This window comes from Erinaceus europaeus, chromosome 21, assembly GCF_950295315.1.
Source record: "Erinaceus europaeus chromosome 21, mEriEur2.1, whole genome shotgun sequence".
Taxonomy (NCBI): Eukaryota; Metazoa; Chordata; class Mammalia; order Eulipotyphla; family Erinaceidae; genus Erinaceus; species Erinaceus europaeus.
In genome coordinates, this window is record NC_080182.1 from 35,913,806 (window position 1) to 35,928,652 (window position 14,847).

Here is a 14,847-nt window from a genome sequence, read left to right on the forward strand (position 1 = left end):
AGCACATACCATAGGTAAAAGATATGCAGTGTATGAAAGAAGATTTTACCAGTAGCTTTCAAAGCCTTGTGGTACAGTTCTGTATCACTCTGAATTGTACTGGCTCTTTCTCCCTCTGCTAGAGTTGTGCTTCCTCACTTTAGTTGTACTTTAGTTGAGAAAGGGTCTTTTTATTTCTTGGAGCCAATAGAAGATTTTAACTGGCTTAAAAAATAGTCACTTAGGGAGAGTTGGGCAGTGGCACAGCAGGTTAAGCACACGTGGCACAAAGCGCAAGGACTGGTTAAGGATCCCGGTTCAAGCCCCCGGCTCCCCACCTGCAGGGGAGTCGCTTCACAGGCGGTGAAGCAGGTCTGCAGGTGTCTGTCTTTCTCTCCCCCTCTCTGTCTTCCCCTCCTCTCTCCATTTCTCTCTGTCCTATCCAATAATGACGACATCATCATCAACAACAATAATACCTACAACAATAAAACAACAAGGGCAACAAAAGGGAATAAATAAATAAATATTTTTTTAAAAATCTTTAAATAGTCGTAGTATAAGAGCTGTTAGAGTATAACTAACAACTGAGTACTTTCCAGAATACTGTGAGACTTAGGCCCTTCTGTATTACCTCACAAGGTATTTTCTTCATTTATTCATACTGAATAAGTTCCTTGATTAGAATACAATTCTCTTCCTAAGTCTGTTTTAAGAGGATATTATCATGTTTATTTTTATAAAATTGCTAAGACAATACTATATAGGTTTAAATAAAGTACATCTTGCACAGTTTGTATTGAGTATTGTTAGTAATTCAGTATTTATTTTCCTTATAAAAGCATAATTTACCCTCAGAATAAGGATGGTGAGCCAGAGTACAATCCCTGTGGAAAGTATATGGTGAAACTTCACCTCAACGGTGTCCCCAGAAAGGTAAACACGACCTCTTTCCACAACAGTTGCTTCTTGCTCTTCCTTCCACTTTGAATCCTTTTATTTAATATTTTATTACATATGAGGGAGCAGGGGATAATTTCAAATGAGTAAGAAAAAGACAAATCCAAGACTCAGCAAGTCTGGCTTTGGTCTTTGTATTCAGAGTCTGTAATGCCCAGCCTATCAAGATACTGCGCCAGGCACACATAATGGGTACTCAGCCTCCTGCTGACGGGGAAATCAGAAGCTCCCGCCTCTGGGGGTGGGCTGATTGACAGGCTCTTTAGCTGTGAGGAAAGACAGTGAGTACCAGTCTGGAAAGAGGAGATGAGGTGAGAAAAGGATGTCAGTTTTGTTTACAGAGCTAGCGCTCTCTGTCTCTCTCTCTCTCTCTCTCTCTCTCTCTCTCCCTCCCTCCACAAACACAGATAGGAAAGCTTCGGGAAGGACAAAGCAAAATAGGGGAAAGCTGCCTTGTTTTGGGAACTTGCCCATTGGAAACGGCTTTTAAAAAAGATTTATGAGGAAGAGAGGACAGCAAACCAGAATATCACTCTTGCATGTATGTGACCAAGGATTGAACCCAGGATGACCCATGTTTGAGGGTCCAGTGCTTTGTCCGCTGTATCCCAAATCCCAATATTTTACTTGTTTATGGTACGCTTCACGAATTTGCATAGCATTCTTGTGTAGGACCATGTTAAATCTTCTCTGTCTCATTCCAATTTCATTATATGTGCTACTGAAGAGAGCACTAATGTTTTACTTATTTTTTAGAACAAATAAATACTGCTTTTCTTTAAAAAAAAAAGAGAGAGAGAGAGAGAGGAGAGAGAGAGAGAGAGAAACCAGACACTGACACCCCTCTGATACATTTGGTGCGATTGATCCAACTGAGAACCTTGGACCAGGAAGCAGGAAGTGAGAATCTCGGTGTGCAGGGTCAGTGCTCTTCAATTAACCTGTTTCTCCAGAGACAACACTGCCCTTTTTTTTTTTTTTTACACTTAAATGGAATCATGTGGTGTTTTTGTAAACATAAAAAGAGAAATGTTTACTTGATTTAGAATCTGTAATAATTGTAGAGATTGTTATTAATAACCCAAAGCACTTGAGTGACTTGTTAAAACAGAGACTTCTGCCTTTACCCACCCACCCTCTACCCCCAAGTTTCAGATTCAGAGTTCTGGGGTGGTTTGAATTTCTAACAAGTTCCTAGATGATGGTGATGCTATGGTTGAGGGACATCCTTTGAAAACACTGCTGTAGCTTATGACTCAAAATTATCGAGAATGGTTTTTCTCAACTGTGCTTTTTAAAATAGCCTCTTGCGGGCTAGGGAAAAAGCATAATGGTTATACAAAAAAAGACTTTCCATGCCTGAAGCTCTGATGTCCCACATTCTAGCGCCACTATAAACTGAGCAGTGCTCTTGTTAAAATAAAATAAGACAACCTCTTATTTAAAGGAACTTTCAGAATACATTTATATAAGTCTGTCATTGATCCAAATTGCTCTGCAGAGAACTGATAGTGAGATGAGAAATTGTACCCATTATGTCAACAGCTACACTAGAACCCATTTATCCCCCCCCATAAAAAATTGTTCATATCTTCTCGTTTCCTGAGTCTTTTGATAAGAATTAGGAAGTCAAGTAGAGACATGGCTTAATGGGAGGAGCACATACATTGCCGTGTATGAAGCTTTGGGTTTAATCTCGTCACCCCATGGAAATAGCAGGCACATCCCCAAGGGAGTTTCATTGGTAGTTGACCGGTGCTTTGTTGTCATTGTGTGTGTGTGTGTGTGTGTGTGTATCTGAATGTGAATCTGAATGTGCATAAAAACTTGGGCGGAGGAAGCTGCTCAGAAGGATCATGCATGTACAGGGTTCACAGTTTATTCTCCAATACCACATTTTTAAAAAAAAGTTACCATCTGACATGGAGAATAACTTGTAAAATTGAATAAAGACAACATTTATATTTGGTCAGATTCTAGAAATCTAAAATGGTTAGCTTAATAATAGGCTCATTTTCTTTCTTTTTTTTCAGTATGGGAGGCATTTTTTATTCACAGAATGGATTTAAAGGGGTTTTTTTTTTTTCCCACCTAAATAAATTCTTGTTTTCTTTCTCCAGGTGATAATTGATGACCAGTTGCCTGTTGATCATAAGGGAGAATTGCTGTGTTCTTATTCCAACAATAAAAGTGAGCTGTGGGTTTCTCTCATAGAAAAGGCGTACATGAAAGTCATGGGAGGCTATGATTTCCCAGGATCCAACTCAGTAAGTGACAGGATGGCCCAGATACAGCTTGAGTCTGTCTGCTAGGACTTGGGCATTTCCAAGATGATATTTTCATTTCATAGAAAGCACATGCTTAGCCCCTGAAAAGATGTTGTACCTTACTGCAGGAATGTGCTTCCTTCTATAAGAACAACATGTTTATAGACCCGATTTTCAGGAAAGCCAAAAAATATGTGTCTGCTTTTATGGGGTAGGGACCAGGGTCACTTAGATACAGTATACCTTTCCAAGGGGTCCTCTGCAGAGTGAAGGAATGTGTTACATTGTCATCCTAATGTATTAACTTGTCAGTCCAGGTTCAAGGATTTTTTTTGTTAAGTTTTCCCCAACCTTAACACACTTAATCTTTACTGTTTTATCTTTTTAATATTTTATTTATTTTTATTTATTTTTTTATTATCTTTATTTATTAATTAGAGACAGCCAGAAATCAAGAGGGTAGGGGGTGATAGGGAGAAAGACAGAGAGACACCTGCAATAATGCTTCACCATTTGCAAAGCTTTCCCCTTGCAGGTGGGGACCGGGGGCTTGAACCTGGGTCCTTGTGCATTGTATCATGTGCACTCAACCAGATGCGCTACCACCCAGCCCCTTATTTTATTTATTTTTAATGAAATAGATAATAGAGAGAAATATATATATATATATGTATATATATATAGAGAGAGAGGGGGGGGGGCACCAGAGCGCTGCTCCACTCTAGCTTCTGATGCTGGGAATTGAACCTGGGAGTCTAGAGGCCCAAGTATGAAAGTAGCTTCTGATGCTGGGAATTGAACCTGGGAGTCTAGAGGCCCAAGTATGAAAGCTTTTTTCATAGCCAGTAAGCTGTCGTCTCCCCAGCCCCACCTGAACCTTTATTTTGAAGTGTGGGCCAAGGTCCTCTGACGGTATAAGGTAGGCTGTTGGGCTTATGCCAGAAATAAATCAAATTGGCTTGGTTTTGAATTATGACATTCACCAGCCTGTGATCTAGAAAAGATGCTAAATCTTTCTAGTCTCTTGTTTGTGATAGGAGACTAATACCCAGCTCTCTGAATTATAGATCATCCCTCAAACCTGGTTTATTTCCTGCCTAGTGCCAGGCTTCTTTCACTCTTCTGGCTCTTGCCAATATAAATAAATAATATTAATAATAACAAGTACGTATTAGGTAAATGTAATAGTATATTAAAATTTCTTCCCAGCCTAAATACTCAGTTGCTCTACCCTTCAGACATTTTAGTTTAAATTTATAATCCATTGCCCGTTAATTTATCCAGTACAGTTTAGAGAGTGAATGAGAATATGTGGAAATTAGAAAAGTGGCTGTTGGTTGCAAGAATTCCCTAATTGGTGGGTTGACATCACCATCCTTACTTCCTTAAACATTCTTTCATCTATTTATCAGTAAAGTAATTCTGTTGTATTCAGTGAAAGCCACAAAGATTGTAAGGGAAAGGCAAGTTTGTGTTCAAATCCAAGTAGAAATTTCAGTGAAAGGGCAGGGGCAGATAGCATAATAGTTACGCAAAGAGACTCTCAGGCCTGAGGCTCTGAAGTCCCAGGTTCAATCCCCCACACCACCATAAGCCAGAGCTGAACAGGACTCTGCTAAACAAAAACAAATACAAACAAACAAAACCAAAAAAAAAGAAGAAATTTTAGTTAAATAAAGAATTTACTACTAGTAGAAAACCACTGACCACCTCCTGATTTATTCCTATTGCAATCATTGCATCAGATCAATGAGATGTAATAGCTGTCCTCAAGGTCCACGCAACTGCTTTTAAACAACGCTGACAGTCCTGAACTGTGTTTGTGCCACAGAACATTGATCTTCATGCATTGACAGGATGGATACCAGAGAGGATTGCTATGCACTCAGATAGCCAGACTTTCAGTAAGGATAATTCTTTCAGGATGCTTTACCAAAGGTAAACATTTTCGCTCTTTTGTCTTAGAGACTGTTGTAGGACTTTAGGCTTTATGTAGAATATATATCGCAAAAAACTGTCATTTTCATCAATAGAAGAATTGTGTTTTAAAGATAGACTTTACTTTGTTTACTTGTACAACCTGCCCTAAGTTATCCTCACCGATGGTTACAGTTAGTGCAATGTGTACAGAATCTAAAATACTTAAATTTGAAATAGATAAGATGAGAAAACAATTTCGTACTGCTTAAGTAATTACTAATTTGAGGGAAGGTGGGAGAAGTCTGAGAACGTAAAGAACATAGTTTAAGCCTTAAATGCATAATCCACATGTAGAGAGAGAAATTCATCTGTACACTAGAACCTTTCAAAGTGAAACCTTAGCCACGGTGATAGATGACTTGGTAGAACATACACTTTGTCTTGTGTCAGGAGCTGGGCTCAAACTCCCGTCACCATGCAGAGGGGAAATTGACAAGTGGCAGAGCAATGTTGTCTCTCAATAACGTAACAATGAAACTTTAAAACCAGTGATTAGATCAAGTGATGTACATGGGAGGATATGCAAGGATTGCAAGTCACATTACCTTTATAAATCATCTGAAACATTGGTTTATGTGTTCCTTCGTTGATAGACTACCGAGAATTAAATTGTCTAGAAGGCATGCTGGGTACCAGGGAGAAACCACCTTGTGTAGCGCAGCAGGCCTGCAGGCCTGAAGCACTGGAGGTTCAGTTCCTATGCCACCATAAGCCCGCGATGAGAAGTGCTCTGGTGGAAGGAGAAGGGGAAGGAAAGGAAGGGGGAAGAGAAAGAAAGATAGGTGAGGCTAGGGAGGTAGAGGTGATATGTTAATTTATCTGATAACACTGGGAAATAAAATTATATGCCATTTTAGAAAGGATTTCAGATTTGGGGTGATTTGTATGTAGACCATTAACTAGATGAAAAGAAAGGTATGGTCAGAGGGTACAAATCTGTTCGCTCTTTAATTGTTTGTCTGTCTGGGGTCACTCCAGGTTTCACAAAGGGGATGTCCTCATCACTGCATCCACTGGAATGATGTCTGAAGCTGAAGGAGAGAAGTGGGGTCTGGTTCCCACACATGCATACGCTGTTTTGGATATTAGAGAGTTCAAGGTTTTGCCTTAATTTTTTTTTTCTCATGTTTTTGTTTGACAAAACACTGACTGCAAGGATTCCAAATGAAATGTCGGAAAGGGCGAGGCAGGCAGTGGTGCCCGTTTGAGTGCACAGGTTACCCCCCCCCAGTGCCTCAGTACCCCCAGGTTACCCCCCGCCCCCAGTGCCTCAGTACCCCCATGTGGAGGTTTGGCCCTGGGTTACACACACTGCAAAGCAGGAATCCTTCTGTGAGCTATCTCGCCATCCCCAAGAGTTGATTTTATGTAGAATATATACAAAAGGCTTTACAATGGCAACAAGAGAAAGCTGATTCCTTATTTTCTAGTATTTGACTACTATTCTTGGAATGGCTAAAGGTGGAAACCGCAAAACTAATCAGTTGTCAGCTCATTTTTCACTACAACCATGCTAGTTACTGGTTAGGATCTATGAAATGTTTGTATGTGAGAAGCTTTATAGCACTGATGTTAAGGACACAGCTTCTAGAACTAATCTATACAGTTTATCATATACCCACTGTGACCCTGGACAGGACAGGATTTTCCATCTGTTTGATTTAGAGTAAGGTCTGCCTTTCAGTGCTACTCTAATGGTTAAATATGAAACACGTGCATGTACTGGTGCTTGTTATATAGTAAGGAGTATATGGTAAAAGGTTGTCCAGTACTGCACTTCAGATGTGGGTTAAGTGCACATGGCGCGAAGCACAAGAACTGGCTGTAAGGATCCCGGTTCAAGCCCCGGCTCCCCACCTGCAGGGGGGTCGCTTCACAAGCGGTTAAGTAGGTCTGCAGGTGTCTGTCTTTCTCTCTCCTTCTCTGTCTTCCCCTCCTCTCTCCATTTCTCTCTGTCCTATCCAACAACAATAATAATAGCAACAACAGTGATAAACAACAGGGCAACAAAAGGGGAAAAAATAACCTCCAGGAGCAGTGGATTCATAGTGCAGGCACCGAACCCCACAAATAACCCTGGAGGTAAAAAAAAAAAAAATGTCTACATCCCTTTATCAGTGTGAAAGCAGTCAGTCCTAGCCTGGTTGAGCGCACAGGTTACCATGTGCACGACCTAAGCTCAAGTGTCCAGGTGGCGGTGCACCCAGTTGAGTGCACATGTCAGGCATGCACAGGCACCCAGGGGCGGCCCCTGGTCTCCCTCCACCTGCAGGAAGGAAGTTCCACGAGCTGTGAAGTGGTGTTGCAGGTGCCTCTCTTTTTCTCTCCCTCTGTTCCTCCTGCTCCCCTCTCAATTTCTCTCTGTCCTATCAAATAAAATAAATAGGGAGTCCGGCAGTAGCGCAGTGGGTTAAGCGCATATAAGCGCAAGGACTGGCGTAAGGACCCTGGTTTGAGTCCCCAGCAACACCTGCAGGGAAGTCACTTCACAGGCGGTGAAGCAGGTCTGCAGGTGTCTGTCTTTCTCTCCCCGTCTCTGTCTTCCCCTCCTCTCTCCATTTCTCTCTGTCCTATCCAACAACATCATCAATAGTAACTACAACAACAATAAAAACAAGGGCAACAAAAGCGAATGAATAAATAAATACTTTTTTAAAAGGGGGGGGAAATGGTGGGCAGGAGCAGTGGATTCATCAGGCAGGCAATAAGCAAGCCACAGCAAGAACCCTGGTGACAGAGAAAGAAAAACGTCTCCATAAACACTGCGCAAAAGCTAAAATATATTAATAGACACTGTTAATTTGTACTGCATATTTGCTAGAACATTCTGTGGAGTCAGTACTAGTGAACAGATGACCAATAGTGAGATAATAGCTGTGGTATTCAGAGAATGAGCAATCAATAGGAAAGTCAGCTGGAATGAAAATTTCTTATCATTTGCGCTGCATAGTAAAACTTTGGTCTGTTCAAAACAACTAGACAAGTGACACTTTGAAGGTGTTTTTTGTTTGTTTGTTTGTTGTTGTTGTTGTTGCTTAAACTCAGACCTGGAAGTGAAGTGTCTCAGCTGGCAAACTCCCATGCTGGCACTAGCCGTTCCCGAGGCCAGTTTAAGCTGCAGGAATCTCTCCCTCGGCCCCTTTCTGTCCATGAGCCGCAGGCGCTAGTACTCGCATGTACGGCGGCATGGTGAGTCCTTGAAGGGGTCCTGGTCGTAACTGTTGGACCATCAGGTGATCACCGTTGCTTTTCCCAGTTGACCAGGAAGGGAAGCGACTCCATAGCCTCACCTCTGCAAGTCCTGACCACTGACCCGAAGTCAAAAACTGAGACAGTTGCTAGAAAGCCAGACCAGTGAGAATTCAAAGCACGGCCTTTTTGCTTGTCTCAGCGGCCGCGTCTCCGTGAAGATGAAGGCGTTTCCGAGCTGGTGTGAGAGGAGCTGGTGCAGCTGACGCTGGTAGTGGCGGTTACTGATCAAAGACCCAGTGTGAGCAGACGCCTGCCACTATGGAGCTGACCCCATCTTCCTGCCCTTTACATGAGTGGACTCTTTGTCTAAAAACTTTGTCCTGTGTTAAGAAGGGTAGGGCGTAGGGAAGACCTCTAGTATTTTTGCCGCCAGGGTTTATCAATGGGGCTTGGTGCCTGCACTGTCCTTGGGTTTTGTTTTTCTTTCCCAGAGGCAGAAATTGACAGGAAAGGGAGATGGAGAGGGAGAGAGAAAGGGGAAAATGCACAGCACTGCTTCCCTGCTCATGAAGCTTGCCCCCTGCAGGGCGGGGTAGTGACTAGAACCAGGGTCTTTGCAGATGACAACCTGTGTGCTCTGCCAAGCGAGCAATCACCCAGCCCTCTCATTTCTGGTTGTGTTTTTTTTATTGTTGCTGTTCTTTTATTAATATTTATTTACTTACTATTTTAATTAAATTTCACATCAACAGGGAAATTGAGAGAGGAGAGGAGAGAGGGAGAGAGAAAGATACCTGCAGACCTACGTGACCTCTCGTGAAGCTTCCCCCTTGCAGGTGGGGGCTGAGAGCCCGAACCTGGGTCCTTGTACATGGTGAAGTATGTGCTCTGCCAGGGACACCACTGCCCAGCGGCCTTCTGTTTATCTGCTCACTTGATTTGCTTTGCTACTCGATTTTCCTTTTACTCATATAACTGAGACATTGAGAGGGGCAGGGAGCGAGACAGGAACCTAGCACTGCTTCTCTGCTCGTGAAACCCGCCGCCTCAGGTAGGAAGGGGGCTTGAGCCCAGAGCAGTGCGTGCTCTCTCACCCCTTTAAACTTTCATTGTTTAAAGAGTTGTGTAATTCTCTCTAGAATCTCTTTGTGTAGCTAGGCTCAGCTTAGACAGAAGTGATTTCCAGTCACTATTTGCTGCTTTCTTCGCGTGCTAAGATCCCATTGGCACTGGTGTGAAGGTGCCATCCTCTCTGTTTTGAGGGCCTCTAGCCTGGTTGCCGTTGCTAAGGTCTTCGCTTCAGGCACAGTGACCCCCTTTGAGTCCTTTGTGTCCAGCGTGAAGGGATGGCCCCTAGTTTGTTGTGAAGGTACATTTCAGTTTCAAGCTGTTACACCGCTAAGTTTACACGCATCTTGCCAAGGAGTTTCTGAACCTCTAGAAGCCATTTCTTTACTGCCACTTAGAGATTGGAAGTGGATTGTCTCATCAAAAATCTTTTGTTGTTGTTGTTTGCTTGCTTGCTTTCTAGCATTTCTTCTATCATGTAGTGTCTCTGAGTTGCTGGTTCTCTAACCAAACAAAATTTATATCCGAACCTTAGTGTCCTTAATGTCTATGTGGCCCGGTTTAGCAGCAATTTCCTCTTTAGATTCTCCTTTAAAAGCAATAAGTCCAGAAACCCACTCCGTGTGTGACTAGGTTTTATAAAAGGGAATTGGAAGTCAGTGTCTGGCTGCTGTGTGGCAAGGGTGGGGTGAGAAATTGGAGGATTTTATTAGTGAAGATTTGGGGACTACAGTCTGGAAGCAGTGTGTCTGTGCCCCAGGCTGCGCTTCGCCATGTTTCAGATAGCAGAGGAACCTTCTTTTTTAAGTGGCCCCCAAATGATTTGATCTGACAACATTTAAAAAAAAATGAATACAGTTTTCTAATGGATTGCTTGAAATAAGATCTTTTTCTTCTGAATTTACAAACCTGTTTTTTAAATTTTAATAATCATGTATTTAGTACTTATTCATGCAAACAGTACAGCCACTTAAAGCTTTTGACCACATATGTGACCCAGTGAAAGTGTTGATTTAAAAGCATTACTTCACACACGTTGAGCACACATGTTACGTACTGTATGCAAGGATCCAGGTTCAAGCTCCTAATCCCCACCTGCAGTTGTGGGGAACTTCACAAGTGGTGAAACAGTGTTACAGGCGTCTCTCTCCCCATCCCCCCTCTCCCTCACCACTCAGACTCTATTTCTATCCTAAATAAATGAATTTTTTTTTATTTACTTATTTTCCCTTTTGCCGCCCTTGTTGGTTTTTATTGTTGTTATCGATGTTGTCATTGTTAGATAGGACAGAGAGAAATGGAGAGAGGAGGGGGAGACAGAGACGGGGAGAGAAAGACAGACACCTGCAGACCTGCTTCACCGCCTGTGAAGCGACTCCCCTGCAGGTGGGGAGCTGAGGGATCGAACTGGGATCCTTACGCCGTTCTTGCACTTAACCCGCTGCACTACTGCCCGACTCCCAAATAACAAAAAATTTTTTAAGACATTACTTCGGGTTTGTTTGGAGGGAAACATACTGATAAGCTTTCAAATGTTCTGGAGAATGTTAAAAATAATGACACAACTTATCCCCTTTTAAAATAGGGTCTGAGATTTATTCAATTGAAAAATCCTTGGAGTCATTTGCGTTGGAAAGGAAGATATAGTGAGAATGATGTAAAAAACTGGACCCCAGAGTTGCAAAAATATTTAAACTTTGACCCTCGAACAGCTCAGAAAATAGATAATGGTAAGTATACCTTTTGAATTTAGTATGATTTAACCTACAAATAAAAATATGCTTTAACATTGTGAAATGTGCTTAACTGATTTGTTGGAAATTAAGAAGATGTGTGTTAGGCTAACAGAGTAATCTGACTTCCAGGAATATTCTGGATTTCATGGGATGATCTTTGCCAGTATTATGATGTAATTTACTTGAGTTGGAATCCAGGCCTTTTTAAAGAATCAACATGTATTCACAGGTAACTATTACACATTTCGATTATGCCTTATAGAGGCTTTCCGTTTTTTTTCTGCTTTGAAATGAAATGATTCCTTGCATGCCTTTTGAGGGCTGGGCGGTAGGGTTAACCCATGTGTGCTTAACCCATGCTAGTTAACCATGGGTTAAGCACACATGGTTAACTAGCATTCTCCTTTTACCATGTACACAGAGGACTATTACGGACTAAGTTTTCTTCATATACCTCTCGGTTATGCCAAAAATTAAACACACTCCTATCTCTGATAATTCAGCTGTATGTGAAACACATCCCTTCTCTGAAATAGTATCATATTTTGGCTCTCTGGTCAGTCTGATCATTGCATTCTTTGTTGACTTTATCTTCCAGTACGTGGGATGCTAAACAGGGACCTGTTAAAGATGTCTACAGCCTGGCCAACAACCCCCAGTACAAACTAGAGGTGCAGTGTCCACAAGGGGGCGCTGCAGTTTGGGTTTTGCTTAGTAGACACATCACAGACAAGGTACTGATGGGATAAAAATTCTTTTAAATATAGCGAGACTGTGTGGATGGGATATACAGTTTAACCACTAGGCTGTTTCACTTGTATAGTTGTATAATTGAGAATAGTGTATTCTGACAAGGATTGTCCTCTAAGGAAATTTATCACACTGAAAATTTTGTTCAGGGGCTGGGGAGACAGCATAGTGGTTATGCAAAAGCCTTTCAAGCCTGAGGCTCTGAGGTCCCAGGTTCAACCCCTAGTCCCACCATAAGCCAGAACTGAGCAGTGTCTGGTGTGTCTGTCTGTCTGTCTGTCTCTCTCTCCATATCTTTTCCTCTGTATCTACTTTTTCTCATTAAGATAAACTAAATAAAATATTTTTTAAAAAATTGTTCAGGAATTGTCTCATGAAAAGCATGAAGAAATTTATGCTTTCTTATGATGGCATGGGGTTGATTATGCTTTCAGGCTTAAGAATGTTTATATTAAAATACACCTTCTGGGGTCTGGAATGTTATCAGATCTGGGCAACTATAATTTTAATGGACTCAGAGACCTATAGTACTTCATATAGTGAAGTCATCTATTGAAATGACAGTTTAACCCAGGATTCCTTTCTACTAGGATTGTCACTGGGCTTAATGCTCATACAGTTTTACTGTTCCTGGTGTCCACAGAGGGTAAAAAAAGGGGGTGGAGCGGGGCAGAAAGAGGGAGAGAGAGAGAGAGAGAAGAAAGATACCATATCACTGTTCCACTGCTTGTGAAACTCCCCACCTGTAGAAGTCCCCACGTGGTGACCAGGGGCTTGAACTGAGATTTTCACATAGGTGATGTGCACTACCTGGTAAACCACCTCATGGTCCCCAGAAAAATATTTTTATAGTACCAATTAGCTCAAATAAATCTCTTAAGCTTTTATTTCCCATTTAAGAGCCATTTGACTCCCATCTTCTTAATCACATTGGATTATTTTTGCTTTTAGGATGATTTTGCAAATAATCGAGAATTTATCACCATGGTTGTTTACAAGACTGATGGGAAAAAAGTTTATTACCCAGGTATGTTTAATAGAAAACATTCAAGCATTAACCTTTTATGTGCATGGTTAAGTTGAAAAATTGTAAGTTATATGTAGATAATAAGAAAAATATTTATAGGCTGACAAAGTGTTCAAAAAGATGAGTAGATGTTTTACACAACTTCTTTTAGTTGGTTGTGATTTAAGAAAAGGGCAAAAAAGAATTTTTGAGTGACAAAGGAGTCATGTATTCAGAGAAACAGAAGGAAACTGCGTGCAGGCTGAGGGAATAGTATGTGCAAGGACTGACGTTGCAGCGCCGAGAGGTCTGAAGGCTCACACCCCAAGATTCTGTAAATCTAAGGCATGGGTTTGGGTTTTTAAATTTTTTTCCCCCTTTTGTTGCCCTTGTTTTATTGTTGCTGTAGCTGTTGTTGTTGTTGTTGTCATCGTTGTTGTATAGGACAGAGAGAAATGGAGAGAGGAGGGGAAGACAGAGAGGAGGAGAGAAAGACAGACACCTGCACCACCTGTGAAGCGACTCCCCTGCAGGTGGGGAGCCGGGGGCTCAAACCGGGATCCTTACGCTGGTCCTTGCGCTTTGCACCACGTGCGTTTAACCTGCTGCGCTACCGCCCGGCCCCCCAAGGGTTTGGATTTTATTCAAAGAATGAAGGGAAATTTTTGGACAGTGTTAATACATGATCTGATGGGTTTTGTTTTTTTTTTTTTAAAGAAATATTTGTCGGAACAGAAAATGAAATCAGACAAACTATATGATCTTACATGAGAAATGATGGTGGTGTGCATTTAGGGTGATTGGCCTGGCATAGTGACAAGCTGAAAGGACAAATTTTGGTTCCAGTCAAATTGGCACGATTGATCAGGTTTTGTAGAAGTAAAGAGAAATCAGGTTTTGTTTTGCTGTCGTTTTTTCTTTTCTTTCTCTTTTTTTACTTGAACAATAGAATGGTGTCACTTTTAATGAGGCCCATTAAGAACTGGTTAGGCACTGAAAGGGCAGATTTGCTGTGAAATTAAATCAAAAGTGAACTTGCCTTTGCTGTATTTGAAATACCCATTATATCTGAGTGAAGATGCCAAATGGATCCTTCGAGTTCACGTTGTAGGAACAAACAGAGGAGTGGGGGCTAAGGCCAATGATGGCTTTGGAGATTAAGGCTCTGTTATCACACATTCGGGGAGGGAGTAGCGGGAGGTGTGGAGCTGAGCACCAGGCCCTGTTCCTTGCACTTTTACTTCCTAAGGTGGAGTAGAAGAAAAGTCACAACAAAAGAATGTGTACAAGTACCTGGTGAAAAGAATAAAGTGACTCAGTGGAAGAAACAGTGTCATGAGGGAAAGAATACAGACGACGTCTGTTGCCGTTGTAGGGATCACAGATTGATCTGAAGAATGGAGCGTGTATTAGAGCAGAATTGAAGTGGCTCAAAGTCCAGTTAGAGTGATTTGAAAAGAGATTGTGAGGGCAGGAAGCGAGTGGACAGTTTTTTTTTTTTTCAAGTCAGCTGTGCAGAGGGAAATACACTTAGTGGGGGAGATGAGATCAAATCCAACGCAGTTTTGTCTTTTCTTGAGAAAGCATGGAAGTCGTCTCTTCTGTTACCTGGGTTGAAGATCGACCCTTAGTCATACCAGTTGATTCCCTTCGACATCCTGGAAAGGGCAGGCCACATAATAGACCCCCTGATAGATGACATGTGGGATTAGCCATGTTTTCCTTTATTCACATATGGGTCATTATGCAAGCAGAGAAGCAGAACTGTGGCATTAAGATGTGTGTGGCTTTTGAATTTCAAGTATACTTGTTGCTCTTTTTACTTGGATTTTTTTTTTTTAAGTGTCCTCTCTTCTGTGTGCATTCAGAGTCCTTTCTGGTTCATAGTTATCATTTTCATTATAACATT

The 14,847-nt window shown here is 41.7% G+C and overlaps 1 protein-coding gene, 1 long non-coding RNA gene and 1 other non-coding gene across 8 annotated transcripts in view; 2 read left to right on the forward strand and 1 right to left on the reverse strand.

Annotated features, from left to right (window-relative positions):
- Positions 1 to 14,847, forward strand: part of CAPN7 (calpain 7) — a 39,319-nt gene that overhangs the window by 16,959 nt on the left and 7,513 nt on the right. For 4 of the 6 annotated variants that reach the window (XM_060180825.1, XM_060180826.1, XM_060180828.1 and 1 more), the window contains 8 exons: positions 822 to 915; positions 3,060 to 3,206; positions 5,038 to 5,144; positions 6,165 to 6,285; positions 11,032 to 11,176; positions 11,312 to 11,411; positions 11,781 to 11,916; positions 12,884 to 12,959. In XM_060180825.1, the coding sequence (XP_060036808.1) occupies positions 822 to 915; positions 3,060 to 3,206; positions 5,038 to 5,144; positions 6,165 to 6,285; positions 11,032 to 11,176; positions 11,312 to 11,411; positions 11,781 to 11,916; positions 12,884 to 12,959 (926 nt within the window). The remainder of the gene's footprint in view (positions 1 to 821; positions 916 to 3,059; positions 3,207 to 5,037; positions 5,145 to 6,164; positions 6,286 to 11,031; positions 11,177 to 11,311; positions 11,412 to 11,780; positions 11,917 to 12,883; positions 12,960 to 14,847) is intronic. The other 2 variants (XM_060180830.1, XM_060180827.1) reach the window with 2 other exon arrangements.
- Positions 1,567 to 1,673, reverse strand: LOC132535375 (U6 spliceosomal RNA). Its single transcript, XR_009547156.1, has one exon. It is a non-coding gene; the product is annotated as a U6 spliceosomal RNA (small nuclear RNA).
- Positions 3,862 to 4,851, forward strand: LOC132535314 (uncharacterized). The gene is made up of 2 exons (XR_009547110.1): positions 3,862 to 3,981; positions 4,037 to 4,851. It is a non-coding gene; the product is annotated as an uncharacterized LOC132535314 (long non-coding RNA).